An 18,805-nucleotide genomic window follows, 5' to 3' on the forward strand; every position below is an offset into this window, starting at 1 on the left:
GAGCCTGTGTGCTTGATATTTGAATGGTCTAATGTTGAATGCTCTGTGTGTATTTCACCTGCCGAGTGAACCAGTACAGCACAATGAAAAAAAATGAAGCCAGTGCAAATAGATCTTTTATTTCATTTTTTCCAACCCTGTAATTTAAGAGCAAGAAAGAACATTGAGCAGCTAACATCACATGCATAAATCAAACTGACTAAAGCAGTTATAGATTGTTCAAATGCATCTATCAGACACGACTATAGAAAAAGAAGTTATGCAATAAACCATAATCAAATACCAGTCTTTAACGACGAGCACCGCAGAAACTGTGCCAAGCCGGTACCACACGGAAATCACAGCAACATAGGTGAAATGGTCCACCTTAAACAGACACGCATACATATTCCACGCATACTAAGTTTCAAAGAGAACGGCAGCAAACAGCTGCAGCAAATCAAAGCGAGCAAAACCAAATCTGGAGTTGGACATATATCAAACCTAGCCATCACCGCTAGGTCGGCTTGAGCAGTTGAGCTCGATCATGATTATTCAGATGGCTGTCTCGAACAGCATTCAAGAAGAATAGTGCCCTCTTCGGCAGCGCCTGCTTGCGCAGCCGCCTATACGAAACGAGCTGCTCTCCGCGCACCCTGGGTTTGCCGCCTGCGGTGCGTCAGATGGCTCCGGGGGGTTGTCGACGATGGCTCCCAGCTCGTTTCCATGCTCAGCCACCGGCGGGTACTTCAGATGGCTCCGGGGGGTTGTCGACGATGGCTCAAACGTCTAAAATCTGAAGTTTTAGAAAATGAATTAAAAATAATGAACAAATATAAGGGAAGATGGTAATAAGAAAGAAAAAACAATGTGAGACATTTTCTATATAATAATAGATCCACTCTTCATTGCAGTCAGATGTTGTGTGTGTTGACCCTTCACCTAAATCACCAGTCTTCTGGTGAATCTGAATTACCATTGCGAGAGGCCACCCACTTCAAGAGCTACATGCATGTAATGTTGTCATTCTTCCGTACTACTTATATGCGTCAACTCCCAGAAATCCCCATTAGCTTCCCAGGAAGTCAAGGTATGAACCGTAAGTAAATGGGTCTTTGGATTCACATTGAACATCTTGTGAAGACATTTCCGTATGGACTCAAAACTCCTCTCTAGGGGTTTATCTAGACTGCACTGTCTTCTTTCCAATGCTGATAGATTTACTCCATAGGAATCATGAGTAATTCTATAGAAGTCACCGTAATGAACTTGAAATGCCACTTTGCTCGACATATCTGGCCATGCAAATACTTCATTTTAATTAATCTCATATCTACAAATATACTATGCCTTCAATTATAACCACTAATCCGAACCCTAAGTGCTTACAATAATAAAAAATACTAGTAATAAAATTAAACATACAAAAAAATCTGGAATGACAAAGTTGAGAAATATTGGTTACCTGCGGTTCGGATCCAAAATCCTATAGGGCTTCGCCGGTTTTTTTTACCTCCCTCACCCCTCCTCTCTCCCTCTCCCCTCTCTGGATCTCGTGGGCAGAAAATGAGGGCGCAGAGGGAAAGGGCGGAGTTTTATATTTGGGGAGGGAGCCTGCCGCCCCCCTGCCGGGCGGCAGGCTCCCTCCAAGGACCTCTGCGCAAAACAAATTTATTTTTATTTACATATAGATCTCTACCGCCTCCCTGCCGGGCGGTAGGCCTCCTGCCGCCCCCTGCCGGGCGGTAGGGGTATAGAACTGTAAAACCTAAAACCAAAAATATATTTCTGTAAATTTTTTTAAAAAAATACAAAAATAAAAAGACGCGGCAGCCCACTGGCAGCCAGCCGCCCAGCCCACACAGACGCGGATGACGCGCTCCCCACCGTTCTCCGCCATCTCCGTCCGCACAACCACCAAATGCCACCATGCGCGGCGGCGCTCCTCCTCCTCCGCCGCCTCTCCACCCGCCCGCCCCTCCAGGAGCATCCCAAACTCGCTGCTCTGCTTGACGTCCTCAACCCACCGCCGACTTCCTCCACTCCGCTCCCGCACGCGCTCTCCAGAGCCCTCCCGTCCCCCTCCGACGCCTTCCCTCTCCGCACACTGCCCCACCTCCTCCCGCGGCTCCCCTCCCCGCTTCTCTCCCTTCGCTTCCTCCTATGGCGCCTGACCGCCTCCACGCCTCTCCCCTCCCCGCATGCTCTCTCCTCACTCGCCACCTCTCTTCCCGACCTCTCCTCATCCGTATCGCTCCTCCTCTCCTCCTCCCCACAGCCCCTCCCACTCCCACATTACGCCCTCCTACTCAACCTCTCGACTCACGCCGGACTCTTCCCCGCCTCCCTCGCCATCCTACGCCACATGCGGTCCTTCGGCCTCGTCCCCGACGCCGCCTGCTTCCACCATGCCCTTCGCGCAGCGGGCTCTGCCGCTGATGTCTCCGCCGTGCTTGAGATCATGTCCGGGTCCAGCGCCTCTCCGACCGTGCCTGTGATCGTGACCGCGGTGCATAAGCTGGCGTCCGCTGGGAATTTCGAGAGCGCCCGCCGGCTGATCGACAAAATGCCGGAGTTCGGCTGCGTGCCCAATGCTGTGGTTTACACCGCGATGCTCGATGGGATGTACAATTTCGGGAACTTGGATGGTGCGGTGAGGTTGATCGAGGAGATGGAGGGCAGTGGGTTGGGTGCAAATTGTGCACCGAACGTGGTGACCTATACATGTTTGGTGAAATGCCTCTTTGGGAAGGGGAGGTTGGCAGAGGCGCTTGGTGTGCTGGATAGGATGGTAGGTAGAGGGGTGATGCCAAACCGGGTTTTTGTGATGACACTCCTCGAAGGTGTCTGCACGGAGCGGAGGGTGGCCGATACATATAATGTGTTCGAGCGCGTGGTTGGTGATCGGGGCATGTCGAGTCAGCAGTGCTACAATGTTCTACTTATTTGCTTGTGGAGGGTTGGCATGACAGCTGAAGCTGAAGGATTGGCACAAAGGATGATGAAGAAAGGGGTGCAGTTGTCCCCGCTTGCTGGCAGTTTGATGGTGAGGGAGCTCTGTACAAGGAAGAGGTCGCTGGATGCTTACCACTGGTTGGGAATGATGGAGGAGAACGGTGTGCTGTGTGACTCTGACGTGTATGGAACTCTGTTGCTTGGTCTGTGTGAGGAAGGGCATGTCCATGAGGCATCAGCATTGGGGAGGAAGGTTGTCGAGAGAGAGATCCACATAGAAGCATCTTGTGCTGAACGTTTAGCGGAGTTACTGAAGCAATATGGTGATGAGGAGCTAGCATCTCATTTATTAGGATTGAAACAGTGCCCTGGAGGGCTGTCATTTTAAGCAATGCGCGATTCTGCCCAACCCTCTGCATGAAGCATGTCATGGTTAGTCATGGGGTGTGCCAAGAATAGTGGGGAATTTGCCTGAGAACAGATTTAGCCAAATGGCTTAGTGCAGTCAAAAGTTTACTTTTGTTGAATAAAACATGAAACATAATTCAACCGAAGTGCTGCTGAACTACTTGCTTCTTTTGTACAAATTTGCTGAAGAACATGATGCAGATCCAGAGGACACTTGGCGTCAAGTAAACTACCATTTTGATCACTTCTCAGGTAGATGACATGCTTGGACAAGTGCTGTGCCTGTCAGTCGAACGTTTTAGATATGTTTCATGTACTGTAATCCGAGGAAGTTATGTACAACGTTGCTCGAGTCATTTAACATGATACGTGCCCATAAACACCTACCCTGACATGCTGTAACGTTTTCCTGTTACTCAGTTTTTTGCTGCCCCCTTATCCAAAGAACTGAAAATAGAATTTACTTTCTCATTTTCTTCCAATTTGTTTGTATGATTGAGCACAACATTTTCTTCCAATTTGTTTATATGATTGAGCACAACCTGCACCTGCACCACATTGCTTTTTAGGAACGTTTACTTGCAAATTTTGGTGCCCGTCAAATCTGAGTCTGACATTCTGCTCTTGTCGGTGTGAAAGAAATCTAAGGGCAAGCAAACAAAACCAGGCGGTCCAGCTGATGCTGATGGAAGCAAGGCGGCCGCTGCGCTTGCATAGTTGTATTTGCATTGCATTTGCAGGTGGCTGGGCGCTGGAGGCAGCGGTCGAGTGAGAATGTTTTCACATAACTGTAGTGCAGACGGCATTCTTCAAGTTCAGGAATCAGGGATCATTTTGATTTGCAACCGGAATATGACTAGTTGCTGGGATTTTGCTGCTGGGAACGCAGTGAGCGATTGAACTCTGAAAGAAAAGTCACGAACCTATTGCCACTCCGAATCAAGCTATTCAGCAGATCACACACATCGCAGCAAAAGTGAATCACGGCAATACGGCATGACAGTGACAGTCTGCAACAGCCCCGGACATTCCCAACGGAGGCTGACGCGGCCGTTGTTCTGGCATCCCACGCCGCGAGCGGGGCTCGCAAGTCGCACAGCACGCCGTCAATCTACTCTGGCTGCGGGTGGGACCAGTGAAGCGCACCCGTCCATCACCGTTCAGGATTTAAATTCGAATTGCTTTTCGGGCCTGGGCGTTCATTGTTGTTGATCTCTCCTTCCCCAAGTCTCAGTGGTCTCCACACAGGCAGCGGCAGGTCGGAGCTATATAATCAAGGCAAACACGGCATCTAGCCGTAGCAAGTAGCACAGCAAATCACACACACACCCCCGGGGGGCACGCGCACGCACGGATCACACAATGCCTCCCGCCCTGCTCGTGCCGGTGCCCACGAGGCCCCGCTCCAACCCCTTCCGCCGACGGAGAGGGGCGGCTCCGCTGCTCCTGGATCAGGCCGCGACTGCGGCGGCGGCGGGGAATCGGCCCGCCGATTCGTCCACCTCGGCGTCCTCCTGCTTCTACAGCGAGGTGATCTCCGCCTCCTCCACCTCCCTCGCCGAGTACCAGCGCCCGGAGAAGAGGCCTCGGCACCAGGACGCGGACGAGGCGCGGCCGGCCGGCTCCGAGTGCTCAGAGGTGATCGGCGGCGCGAGGGCGTGCCCCGCCGAGGTCGAGGCCTCCGAGTCGTCGTGCCTGGGCTCCGTGCTCGAGTCCGACCTCACCTGCCCGGAGCAGCTCGCCGACACCGCCGAGGCGACAGAGTACTCCTCGGCGTTCGAGGAGCTGACCCCGTCGGAGCCCGAGGAGGATGAGGAGGTGCTCAGCGGGACTTGCCGCTGCGCCGAGTACTCCCTCAGCCCCCTGATCAGCTCCCCCTTGACCGAAGACGGCGGCGGCGACGCCGCGCCCTCCGCGACCTTCTCCCTCTTCCTCGACTTCGCCAAGCAGTTCGTCCCCTGCGTGCACCCCGAAGCGCGCACCGTCAACAATGCCGCTCTCGATCTCCTGACGGTGAGCGGGTTTCCACGCGATTTCTGACAAATTTGTTGGGAATTGGATTTGACTGCATTGATCAGTGCTGTAATCGATCTGTTAAATTGGTAGCTGATGTGATGCGAATGCTTGTGTCAGGGGAGGCGGTTTGAGGACTTGGACGACGAGGAGAGCTACGAGCGGTTCCGGCGGCGCGAGCGGCGCGAGGCGGTTGCACGCGACTACACTGAGGTGTACGGCTCCATGTCCGGCAGCTACGGCCCTCTCGTCGTTGAGCAACGTGTCGTCATGGTGAACTGGATCATCGAGGTCAGTGTATACTACATTCTGTTGTGCGCGTACGGTGCGATCAACAGTTCACCTCAGGTTAAGCATCCGATGTGACCGATTTGTTGCATTTGTAGGAGCTGTATAGGCTTATGACTGCATTGTACTGGTGGCATACGACTCTAGATCCTCCGTTGGTTAATTGTTTTATTGTCAGACTCAATGGTCTAGAATTTGTTTGCAGTGTTCAGCAAGCACGGTATCTGCATAATTGCATAAGAAGCTGTTCTCTGGTGTAAATGTTTTTTTAATTGATGACTATCTGGTTCCCTTTAGTATTTTGTGCTGGCGAAATTATCTACCATCTAAAAGTTTGTTAGTTTGCCATTAGTTGATGAGTGGATTTGGAAATGGCGACACTATTGTGAGATATCAGGGTTCAGGGGTGTCCTTGTAGCCTGTCATTGAGTAGTCATGCTTGTACTGACTCAGTTTGAGCACTCAGTTTTTTCAACCAAATTGTCCTTGTCCCAGAGATCAGCTATGTCTAACATGGGCTGTTTGAAGAGGAAGAGAGAAATAACTGGTTGGGTCGCACAAAAAGAAAATCTCTGTAGTTCCCATTTGGCATTTGAAACTTCATTTCATTGGCATGTTGCTTCCATGTCTGGGATTACATATTGTAGCAATTAGGATACCTGAACCTTCGCTCTCTAAATGCAATTGTCTACCTGTAACTCTGAATGTGCCCTTCATTGCATATGCATCCCCACAAATTTGAGCTGTTTTGATGCACTTGGTATTTGTTTGAGATTCAGAGAAATCCTGAAAGCATTGCCATCACCATTTTCCATCAGAAGGTTTCTTGAAATTATGCATTACGAATGTTTTTGAATATTTACGTTGCACTTTACTGCTGTGTCATTACAAAAGCTTGACCTGAACAATTTATGCTCCTTCATTTCTGCTGTTCCAAAACCAAAGTTCACTTGCAAAGAATGACTCTTTCCCTTGCAATGGCAGCATTCGCATCTCACGAAGTTGCAGCCAGTGACCATGTTCATGGGGATTGGACTGATGGACCGCTTCTTGACACAAGGATACATGAAGGGTCTGAGAAATCTGCAGTTGCTGGGTATTGCCTGCATCACCCTGGCCACCCGCATAGAAGAGAACCAGCCGTACAATTGGTAATGTTCTCCCTTGTGTTACATGTTTTAATTTTCATGTCTGGTTTTAAGGTACGCTATTCTTCATATTTGGTGAATCCTATCTGGACCGCTAGCTCCCTTTCATGCTCTATTTCAGTATAACTACCGACTATAGTTGGTGATCCTGTGTTGTCAGATTGCCTAATTGATATATACACCATTGACATTCAGCAGCAATTGATGCATAATTAACTACATTAACATTCAGAAGCAACTGATGCATAATTAATTGGCTTAGCACTCCAAATTAACTCCTCCTTTAACCATGCATTGGTGCTGGACATTCTCTCAGATTGTCAAATATATGCTGCAAGGTATAACTGTGTTTCTTTTACCAACTGCATCACTACCTCACAGAAATATGGGTTGGGTTTGAGTCAGTAGAACTATTTCACTTTTAAATTATGTTATGAATCTGAACTATGTTAGCGTGTGACAGTGGTTGTCATGTTATTTTCATTTTTTATTTGTCCCTTTTTATACTAGCACTCTGTAGCTTGCATTTAGAAGTGTGCACAAGGTGAGCATGTCAGAAGTGTTAGAGTATATTAGGCAACTCCGGATATGGTTAGTTTAGGATTGATTGTAATCCCGGGATAATCTTTCTTATCTCTAGGAAATGCTACTTGCCCTCCAAGCCATGTACTCATATATATACCGCCCAAGGGGCTCAATGCAATACATCGATCACATTATACGCATCCTACTTTCTTACATGGCATCAGACGCCTAGGTTTTAGATCCTGACCTAGCCGCCGCCGCTTCCGCTGCCGTCGCGCCGCCCCCGGGGAGATCGATCTCCGCCGGGGGTAGCGCCCTCCTAGGATGCGCCGCGGATCCCTATGATCCGCACCGCCGTTGTTGTCAACACACAGCAGAAGGACCTACCTCCCATGGTGATGCGATCTCGTTGGCTCCCTCATTGCCCCTTCCACGCCGACTCCCCCCGTGCGCGCGGCCCCGTGCTGGCCCTCTCTCCTCCTGCGCCGTCGCTGCCCTGTGCGCAGGCTGCGGAGGAGGCACGAGGTGCGCCAGGCTGCTGCGCCATCGGAGCCGCGAGATTGGGGCGGGTTACCGTGCCGCTGGTCGATTCCGGCACCGCCCGACGAGATCCGCCGCTGGGACGACCTGCAGCGGGGCCACCCCGTTTCGCCCCGGCCTCCATGCTCCACCACCTCGCTCCTCCGCCATCGCCGGCGGGCCGCACCATCGTGGGGGCTCCACCCCATCTCGGCTTCCCCAGCTCCTCGCCGCCGTCGCCTCCCGACCCGTCGAGACCGGCCTCGTCCGCGCCTTCCGCGGCGGCGCCGCTCCCATAGTCCCGATCCGCGCCTTCCTGGAGCGGATCCACTTGCTAGAGGCGGAGGCCCGCCGCTACGCCACCGCCGCGCCGGAATCGAGAAGGCAGCGCCGGCGGCCCACTCCCTCCTTTTCTTCTCTGCCCGTGTTGACCACGGGGGGAACAGATAAGGGAGGGGGAGGGGCACCGCTAGGGGTACCCTGAGAATGTATCCATGGTTCGTTTGCTGCAGCTGATTTTCTTTTTTTTTCCGATCTAAGATCGGTTTGCGTCGCCTTGCCATTCGTCGCCGTTCATCGACACTCCCGAAGGACGAGGTTGTTGCTGCGCCTTCCAGGTTGCAGCGACAGCGACGACGTTCGTGATCAAGCCACCCTACCGGTGTCGTCGCCTTTTCAGGCGGTGGCGCCACTCGCCGCCGGTCTTCGTCAAGCAGGCGCTCGATCCGTCTCCGCGCCTCCAGCCGTTCTCGTGCAGACATCGCCGCCGATGTTCCTGAAGGAAGACGTCGTCGCCACCCCTGATCTGAGCGCGACACTTGCTGCAACCTGCGCCGTCGCCACCCCTGTCCTGAGCGTGACCTAAGTCGCAAACCGCGTCGTCTACCATCGTCATTCGCCGCACCGTCCTGCTGCTGTCTTCGGCAAGAAGCTGCTGAGTTTGTGTACTCGAGCACATCAACGATGCTTCGACCCGCGCCCCCTCTACGGCTTCGACCACGTCCACCTCAACTTCGGCTACTACGGCACTAAAGGGCTATCATTTGCATGAGTCTCTAGTCAAAGCTTTCGCACCGGCATTCCGACTGCAGGGGGATATGTCTCCATTGTTCTCCAGTCTAACCGTTCGTGTTGCTACCGCTACGACTGCGGGGGGATGTTAGAGTATATTAGTCAACTCCGGATATGTTTAGTTTAAGATTGATTGTAATCCCGGGATAACCTTTCTTATCTTTAGGAAAGGCTACTTGCCCTCCAAGCCATGTACTCATATATATACCGCCCAAGGGGCTCAATGCAATACATCGACCACATTATACGCATCATACCTTTCCTACAAGAAGTTCCTTAGTTTCCTGATTGTGCTGTCCTGCTGTTATGTGTTAACAGTGGTAGAAGAATTGAGCATACTAATTGGCATTTTTTGTTGATTGATAATATCTTTTGCTATATGGTTTTCATTCCTGCATTTTGCATTTGTAAGACAATTCACAGACATATCTTTAGTTGAAATTGCGCTGAAACGTATCCTATGAGTTTGTCTCCTGATCATAACCTGTTTCCAATTATTTATTTCTGCTAAGCTTGATGTGCAACAGTTATGTGGTTTCTTGATTCTTTTCAGCGTCCTTCAAAAGACATTTAAAGTTGGGATCAATATTTACAGCCGGAGTGATGTTGTTGCCATGGAGTGGCTGGTTCTGGAGGTCCTCAACTTTAAGTGTTTTGTCACAACAACTAACCATTTCCTCTGGTACCACGAACTTCCTGCTTTCTTGTCTATATCAGCTGAACAAAAAGGAGAGGCTAACACCATTCTGTTCAAAATTTGCAGGTTCTATCTGAAGGCTGCAAAAGCAGATGACAGGGTAGCAGACCTGGCGAACTACCTGTCCTTGCTCTCACTTCTGAACCATAAGCAGCTCTCCTTCTGGCCCTCAACTGTGGCAGCCGCCGTGGTAGCCCTTGCTTGCCTTGCCACAGACAAGGAGTCCTCGTGCCATTTAGTCATGGAGGTGAACACCCGAATCCTCCATTTCTAGTTATAAACTGCCGTTGCAGTTGTTATTCTTTAGAACTCAGTAACCATAAAAGCCAAGTATGAACTGTAACTTTCTGAACCTCTCGTCTGATAACTTCTAAATATATATCGACTCCAAAATTACATGTTCTGATTCTAGCTAGACTGGAAATGCAAATGCCTAACGAGTTGCTCACATGTATGCAGACTCACGTGAGGACGCACGACGACGATCTGCATGAATGCCTAATGGTACATTTTTCCTCTTTTTCTATATAAAAAAATTACCGGGCACCAAGAAACATGTTAATTACAGTTTGTAGCACTAGGCAAATATCGACTTTTATCACTCTATGACACCTAATTGTCATTAGCCTGTTCAATGTTCTTTCATGCAGAGCCTAGAGTGGCTGATCAAGTACGCTTCGTGATACCCATGACTCCAAGGTGATGACATTGATCCACATTTTTTGCTGATTCCCAGTTACCTATCACAGTACAACCGGTCGGGTATGGGGATGTATAGGCCATACGTGAATCTTAGCATTGACAGATTATTCTGCACATGCCATTAGTTTCCCTGTAGGTAGATAAGATAAAAGAAAGGCAGCATAAGGTTGCGTCTGATTATGAGAGAATGGCTAGGAGCAAGACAATGACGAGAATTTGGTATTTAGCTGTCGGCCTTTAGGGACTATACCGAACTGCCGTATTGGGCTATATATCTTTGCATCATTTCTTCGCTGTTTTATGGACAATTAAAGCTGCTCTGTTGTACTCACCACTGATGCAATTTTTTTAAACGGTGTCTTGTTCATAACTTTTGCTTTAGAAAAGGGTCTTGTTCATACCTGATGTAAGACTGAAATTTGTTGCCTGCGTGTGGATCGGGGCGTGATCTTGTGATCCTGGAAGATGCTTCCGTATCCCGGTATCCGGTTTTATGGGGTGAACAAAACGACTGTCCTCAGATCTGTCAGCTTGTCTGCTAGACTGGAGATCGCAAACGAATAAAGTTTCAGTTAACTGCAGATCCTGCAAGTTCGGATCGCAACACAAGCCTGCACACTCGGATCCACATCGTATCACTGATTAGTTTCACTTTCACGTGTGGGGGCTGCTGACGGGGACCCGGCTGCGGCTCTACCTTTTAAAGGCTAGGTAGGGTACGCTTGGTAGGGGGTCCAGGGAAGCTCCTATCTTGCACGCCTTAAATGAGGAAAACGAAAGGGAGGCCGGAGGCGTGCCATTTTCTGCCATCATTCCATTCCATCAAGTTGTGCGTTCATGCATGTTCCCCCCGGATAGCTGGGACCAAAGGCGTTAGCGTGCATCTCCCCTCTCACCCCAGTTGCGGCGGTTGGGTGTGTGTGGGGGGGGGGGGGGGGGGGGGGGGGGTCACAGCCCAAAGAAGAAGAAAAAATCCCTCGCCGGGCCCGCTCGTCAACCTCCCCTTCCCTCCCTCCTCCCTGCTCTGTTGCGGCGGCCACACGCGTCGCCCCGTCGCCGGCGTCCATCCTCGTAACACGCGTCGGCCATCCTCATTCCGTGCGCGCGTCCTTATCCGTGGCCTCGCCCTTGGCCTTATTCCCTCTGCCGCGTTCCCCTCCTCTTCTTCCTCCCGTGCAAGAGCTCGAGCAGAGCAGACCCGCCGCCACCCCCGAGCTCCGCTGGCCTGCCACGATTCGCCTTCTCCGGCGAGCCATGGCTCGATTCCTCGCGGGGAAGCTTCTCCCCCCCCCTCTTCTCCTTCGATTCCCCTCCTTATCCGGCCCCTTCCCCTCCCCTACAGGGCCGCCGCGCGAGCCCCTTCGCCCGCCGCCGCACGTCGCCGTTGCGCCGCCACCTCGCCGCCATTCCCCGCCGTCCAAGCCCCCGGTGAGGCTCGCCGCCACCTCTTTCACCCCGTGCGCCCTCGCCCCGAGCCCCTCCGGCCTTGCGTCGTCGCGCCGCCATCCGCCGGCGCTGCGCCGCGCGCGCGGGCTGCGCGGTGGCCGCGCGCACCACGCCCACGGCGCGTCGTGGCCGCGCCCACGCCGCGGTCAAGGCATCCGCCTTGCCTTGACCCGGCCTGGGGTGGGCCGTTGGCCCTAGGCCCCACCTGTCAGCGCTTGCAGGTGTGAGATCCGGATGGATCTAGCAATTAGCTAGGGTTTTGTGATGTTTAGTATACCTGCAATCTTGCAAAATACGTAGAAATTCGTGTATAACTCCAAAAATTATGAAACTTGTTTTGTTGGATTCCTCTAGCTTAGATCTACTCAAGAAAAATATTGTTTTGCATGTTACTTTGCTGTAGATTTATCTATAGTTTTATCTTGCAAAAGTGAGTTTAATGCTTATTTATTTGTGTATTGCTCTAAAATTTCCAAACCAAATTTTGTTAGACTCTTTGTGAAGTATAGTTTCCAATGGTGTGACTTGCTCATATGTTTTCTTGCTGTTTGTTAAAGTTTTGGTGTGGTTTTGTATGCTCTATCTAGAAATGGTTTAATGTAGAACTTTTTGCTGGAAAGTGATAAAATGGTGAAACTAGTTTTGTATTCATGCCTAGTATCTATGATAATTTTCTTCGATTTGTTTAGTTAAGTTTGCATGCCTTTTCTGATTTACCTTGTTTAGAGTGGCTGAAAAGTAATATATTTATGATTAATTATAGGAAAATATTTTTGCTGCAAAACCAATTTTCATGAGTTCCTTACATTGTCCTCTGCATTCTTATTTTATTTCATGATTTATGCTTGTTGTATAAGTTCATTTCTTAATTCTTGCATCGCATTCATGCATTTTAGTGACCGAACCGTCGGAGGTCGAACCCGTGGAGCCCACCGAGTCCGTCGAGCCGGAACCCGGAGTCCCGTTCGCGGTCGAGCCCGAAGCTAACCGAGGCAAGCAGCTAAGCATGATTCCTTGCTCCTATTTAATCTGAGTTAGATAGTTATCTCACCGGATAATGTTGGGGTTATATGTATATTATGTATGTATTGCATTCTTGTACCTATCTGCGTGCATTATCTTTCCTTGATTTGTTATCCTTATTCTTGGCACTAGTTAGTCAGTTAATCAATTAACTTGACTAGATGCTTAGCTCTGCTTAGAATATTTATATCGCTCGCTAGATAGGAATAGTTTGGAGGATCACATTTACCGGTTACCCTTGATCGCACTGGTTCGGTTTGGTTGTTAAGGGTTTGGTAGCCTCGAGGTTCGAGCGGAATGGTAGGGCCTAGTGAATGGAGTCACATGGGCAAGTCCGCTTGGATCGTTTAAGAACCGTCCGTGGATTACGTCGGCTTTGAGCACCTTTCCGTGCTACCACATATCCAATATAATGGTACGGATAATCCAATTACCTTCTTTGACTTGATTATTGATGTGCAGTCCTAGATACGTGGCTAAGGGCTATGCAGAGAGGTTTAGAGGTGTCCCCGGGTGGACCTATGTGTAGGAAAGTTTAGAGATGTCCCCGGTGGAAACTAAGTCTCTACGCGTAAGCTAGGTGTGAAGATTTCAATGATCGAGCCTTGTTGGGAACGGTTGACATGAGTACCCCATTGCCCGGCGTGATCGGTTGGGTGAGTCGCATAGTCCTCGCATCGTGTGGGTAAAGTAGTACACCCTTGCAAGGTTTAAATCAATTCGAATTGCCGCGCTCTCGGTTATGAGCAAGCTCTTTGTCCGTTGAACTCTTCGTAGAAAGTTCGGTTCAGTTGGAAGTGGTTCATGTCGCTTCTAGAATCAATTGTATTTCATATTATGCTCTTAATCAACTAAAACTTTTGGGGTTTGGGCAAAAAAAAATAACCTTGCTAGGTGATAGTTAAGAGAGTTCTGGCTGTGAAATATTTACTAAACCCTAAAGCTTTTATTTGAGCCTTTGCATAATCTTTGCTTATTTAATCGCATAAGTCTTGCGAGTATCTTTTGTACTCAGGTTTCTTTCTAAACCTAGTTGCAGGTGAGCCGGAAGTGGTGTTCGGCCACTTCTACCCCGCTGATCCAAATGCGGGGGAGGAGTAGGTCGTTGTGCCTATGATGATGTCCTTGAGCAAAGCATTATTATTTTAATATGTTGATATCGTAGTCGAGCTCCGTGAGAGCATGTAAATTCAATAAATTTTAATTTTCTGTTTAATATGGCTTTCGTGAGGCCAAGGCTTGTAAGTGAAGCTTGAAACCCACCTATATTGAACTTGTAATATTAAGTGTGTAAAATTACTCCTGTGGTTCATCGGCACTGTGTATGCGTTTGTGTAATGGTACGCATGCTTAATTCTGGGCATGTGGCAAACATGTACTGGGACTACCGGATTTGATGTTATTTTGGACGGATAACGTGTTGGTTATTCGTGTCTCTGGATGTGGGATAACACGTGGCACGCTCTCCGGCCAGCACGTGTTAACTCTCATCTGGATGATAATGACCGGCGATTCGTTTAAAATAGTATCAAATTAGGCGGTTCTCACCAAGGTATAAAATCACGGGCTAAGACGTTTAGCGGAAGCCCTTCCAAAAAGCTAAGAGATCTATAGCGAAAGATATAGCGGAGCTATCCATTTAGCGGTTTGCAAAAAAAATATGCATAATGTGGCCAATAACATCAGTAATGCAACCAATTTCAGCAAACTTTTCATAGCCATACGTCCATAATACATACAAAATTAGAAGTATCATTGGTCTAACATTCTAAAATAGACTCAACACGTCTCTTGACTGCCTAATTGTGCCCGTGATGCTTTGTCTATGGTCTACCCTAGTTATATTGATTCTTTATTTTTTTTGCTACATCTTTAGCGGAAGTAGCGGACATTTATTATCACTAAATCCTATAAAAAACCACTATAGCGGACAAATATTGTATAGCGTAGCAGAAGATCTCTTAAAAAGTTAATAGCGGACAATAGCGGGCTATTAGCGGGCTATTTTGTACATGGGTTCTCACAGAGTGGGTCGGGTTGGGGAGCAGTCTGCCTTCTTGTGCCGAGTGAATTGGGTAGGGTTGGTTGTCGCCACGTTGGGGAAAGAAAAAGGTGAAAGCAGATGGCGGATGGATGAGTGGCTCTTCCACGACTTCTACGGCACTTCACTACACTAGATCTGTGTGCACCACACACACTCTATAGCAGCGCATTGCTCCGGCTGAGCTCCCGTGTGCAAGCATTATCTGGGCATTCCGCATTCCGCATTCCACTAGTATTTGATGATCAGCTGGCCGTCTCCGTCTACATCCAAAGTTAAACCCGCAACAGTGTAGTCGGCAGCCTCTGATCTTTTCAGTAGCAACACGACGAATATGACACGTAATTAAGCTAGCCGCCCACCGCTGTGGCAGCATCATCTGTAGATGGAGGGCTTGCAATTTAATTCATTTTTTATATGATAAGGAGAAGGGAAATCGCTCTCCTGCCACGATCGCGTCAATTTCCTTGGGTGTGTTTAGATGAAAAAAAAAATCCAAATCCAAACTTTCCATCACATCTTCATCACATCGAAATATTAAATATAGCAAATGACCCATGCATGAAGTACTAAATGTAGGTAAATAAAAAAATTAATTGCATAGTTTTGATGTACGTTGCGAGACGAATCTTTTGAGCCTAGTTAGGTCATGGTAGGATAATATTTACCACAAACAAACGAAAAGTACTACAATGTACTACAGTGTCCGATATGACTTTTTCTCCCATTTTTCCAGGGATCTAAACACAGCAATAGAGTTGCTCCCATAAATACCAATGACGTGTCACTGTTCACATCATTGCATGACATCTGGGTTCTGAAGAGGTAGTACGAATAATTAGTGTAGCGTTAGCGTGCAACCGCAAGAAATCGATTGTTCGGTTTTGGAGGAGCGGCGAGAAAGGCAACGGGTACGCATGGATTACATTACAGGTAGGCGAGGCGATTTGTTTTTTTAGAAAAGGGTTATGGGGAGGGGGAGCACTTAAAAATGGTTATGATTAAACAAGGAACTGCAGATAACATAAGAATATAGCTACATTCGTAGAGAGCTCCATGCACACAGGACTTAGTTGTCCTCCGTTTCTTGGCGGCGGACTGCGTCCAGCGAAACGGGCGAGATTCTTCGAGTACAGAGTACAGACTCCGCAACCTGACAAACAAATTCAGACTCCCAAAATTTTTTTCAAGATTCCCCGTTACATTAATTTTTTGACACATGCATGAAATATTAAATATAATTTAAAAAATAATCAATTACATAGTTTAACTATAAATGATGAGATGAATTTTTTAAGCCTAATTAGTCCATAATTAAACACTAATTACTAAATAAAAATAAAAGTACTACAGTAACCGAACCAAAAAAAATTTCGCGAATTAAACACACACTAAGTTTTGTGAATTTGGCAATCATATACCTAACCCCCGTATATGGTTGCAGAAGTCGCATTTTATATGGTTGGGTTGGATCCCCTTTACCGGCCTCAGCTCGGCGGCTGCTAGTTGAAGTAGTAGCTTCCAAATTAACAATAGACCCCAAATAATCTAACGTCACAATGTTAATGACGTTAGCTTAGCTAACAGCCTAACACCCCAGTTTGGTTGCCTGAGCTCAGAAAACTAATACCGACGGTCTGTATGAAATGCACGGAACGTCAGCAGCCCATAGCGCTAAGACTCTGGCCTCAAGTAGTACTCCTACATGCTAGTAGCTGCTGGCAACATGCTCGAAACATGCAAGTGAAATTTCGCGTTGCAAAAAGGTTTGCTATGCACCGCGCATTAACTCAGACGGCACGATGCAAACATTGTTTTGGTGTTGCTAATACCGTGTGACGTCCATACCTAGCAACTAGCAGTGACCACTGAGCGTGAGCACTGGCAGTCTGGCACTAGTGTGCACCGGAGGCACCGGCCGGCTAGGCTGGCTAGCTATGCGCGCAGGTCCGCAGCTGTGGGCGCAAGTAGCGCAGGTGGGGCGCGCCCGAGGAAGCGGGAGCGGGAGGCCGCCGCCGGGCGAGCGGAAGGCGGCAGGAACTGGCGGTTGCGGAAGAAGGTGAGAAGAGCGGTGGGAGGGGACGGGTCGGGAAGGATCCGCGCTCCACCCGCCTCGCTTGTCCCCGTGCGGGCGGGTTCCATTCCGTCACGTGTATGTACTGCTACCGTCACATGGCCCCGGCTCGGGTTTCCGGTCCGGCTGCAGTGTCAGTTTTTTTAAAATTCCTGCGCAAAAGGCCGAGCGAGACGGGGACAGGTGACGTGACAGGTACTTATCGCGAACGAGGCGTGCGTGCGTCCTGGGGTTTTTTCTTTTTGTTTATGGTTACCGCTGGCGATGGAAAAACGGGAGCTGATAGTGACAGTGGTTTAGAGAAAAAGAAGCGTATATACGGAGAAGATTGCTTTGTAGAGTGGCGCTGGATGATGCTTCAGAATCCAGGTGGGAATAAACTACTGTAAATTAGCATTTTATATATTACTTAGGGAGAAAGTTGTAGGTACAAGATCTTTGGGAAAGCCTCACCTGGTCGTTTAGGTCTGATAGAAAAGCTGATCCTTGAAGGCCTCTGCTGCATACTAAAGGATAGAAAGATCTGAAATCGATCAGGTACTTGTCGATGCATGAGCTAAATGCCTAAATCAAGTTTTGCAATTGGATGAAAGTTCAGTTACCCAGGAGCCGGTAATAAGGGTTCAGAAAGTTTTCTCGGAAGTGCTAAATGACAGAGCGAGAAACCTTTCCATGTACTGGATTATAGAATTTTTTTTTCCCGCACAAAAGGAAACTCTAATCCAGATCACTATCACTAACAACGAAAGATTCGGATCTCAAGCGAACAAAAATCTATCGACGCGTCCATTTCCAGCTCCCAACTTGCCGATTCTAACGAGTACAGGCAAACAGCCAACTTGCCCAGCGCTGGGTGGACATCTTGAAGGCCAAAGCTGCTGGAAAATACTTCAATTGCTTCGCTGGTGACCATCGCATTGCTCAGTGTCGCGACCCACCAAAGTGCATCCTCTGCTTGCGCTCCGGCCACAAAGCGCGTTACTGCCAGGCGCCGGCGAGCTCTGCTGCTGCTTGGCGGCATGGGGCTGTTGTTAGTGTGGCTGTGGAGCAGCGTTGTGCCTCTGCGCATGATAGGCTGGAGGGGATGCATCAGGATCGTCCACCGCGTTCACCGCCGAGGGGCGCTGGTGGGAGCTCTGCGAGACAGTCCCAAGTTCCCCCGCTCAGCAAGTTTGATATCGACAACGCAAGAGGGGGTCAGCATGATCTCTTGGGAGGCAACCAGAGCCGCGGTGGCCAAGCACCGTTTCATGGCGGCAAAAGATATTGTGTTGAAGAGGACTTTATTGGGAAGGATGTGGTGCAACACATATCTGAAGCTGAAATCTCTTCGCGCATTGATCCAATGGCTGATGAACTCAAGGTTGGGGAAGTCTACTGTGTTGGGAAGCAAGTGATTCGCCGTGAGGGGCCCTTCACCCGGGTTTTGGCAGGCGTGATTCAAACGTCGGGTAAAGAGGGGAACGGTTGACGTGTGTGACCCGACGGGGTTTACGCGTGTCGTGTGAGTTAGGTCCACCTTGCAAAGTTAAATCGGATCGATTCGCCGTCTCTCTCGGTTAAGAGAACCTTGGTCACTTCGTCACATCGTAGTAAAGAAGTGAAAATGAAAAGAGAAGTATAATGAGATATGTTTGTGGCACTCTGTAAAGATTAATGTGATCAACCATGCTTGCTTTAGATGTCAGGCAAATTTAGTTGGTACTTGATAAACTTAAATTGAGCTAAAATATTGAAAGTAAGAATCCAATATTAGTATCCTTTCAGCAAAACAAACTCCAGAGCCAAAAAGCTTTGCATGTCTAGATAGTGGGCTAAGTATACCCGTGTCGGGTAAGTCTTGCTGAGTATTAGTATACTCAGGGTTTGTTGTCACCCTGTTTTCAAGTAACTACTGCTGGATGGAGCTAATCAGG

At 48.9% G+C, this 18,805-nt stretch overlaps 2 protein-coding genes across 2 annotated transcripts; both read left to right on the forward strand.

Annotated features, from left to right (window-relative positions):
- The first annotated feature begins 1,837 nt into the window (after positions 1-1,837).
- LOC120691680 (pentatricopeptide repeat-containing protein At5g47360-like) lies at positions 1,838-3,824 on the forward strand. Its single transcript, XM_039974828.1, has one exon. It carries the CDS (start codon positions 1,901-1,903, stop codon positions 3,320-3,322), a length of 1,422 nt encoding a protein of 473 aa, XP_039830762.1. The 5' UTR covers positions 1,838-1,900; the 3' UTR covers positions 3,323-3,824.
- Positions 3,825-4,640: 816 nt separating this feature from the next.
- LOC120692581 (cyclin-SDS-like) lies at positions 4,641-10,789 on the forward strand. The gene is made up of 7 exons (XM_039975935.1): positions 4,641-5,355; positions 5,476-5,646; positions 6,628-6,794; positions 9,460-9,588; positions 9,670-9,850; positions 10,063-10,107; positions 10,254-10,789. The coding sequence occupies exons 1-7, from the start codon at positions 4,705-4,707 to the stop codon at positions 10,284-10,286; spliced, it is 1,377 nt and encodes a 458-aa protein (XP_039831869.1). The 5' UTR covers positions 4,641-4,704; the 3' UTR covers positions 10,287-10,789.
- Positions 10,790-18,805: the final 8,016 nt, after the last annotated feature.

This window comes from Panicum virgatum, chromosome 9N (assembly GCF_016808335.1).
Source record: "Panicum virgatum strain AP13 chromosome 9N, P.virgatum_v5, whole genome shotgun sequence".
Taxonomy (NCBI): domain Eukaryota; kingdom Viridiplantae; phylum Streptophyta; class Magnoliopsida; order Poales; family Poaceae; genus Panicum; species Panicum virgatum.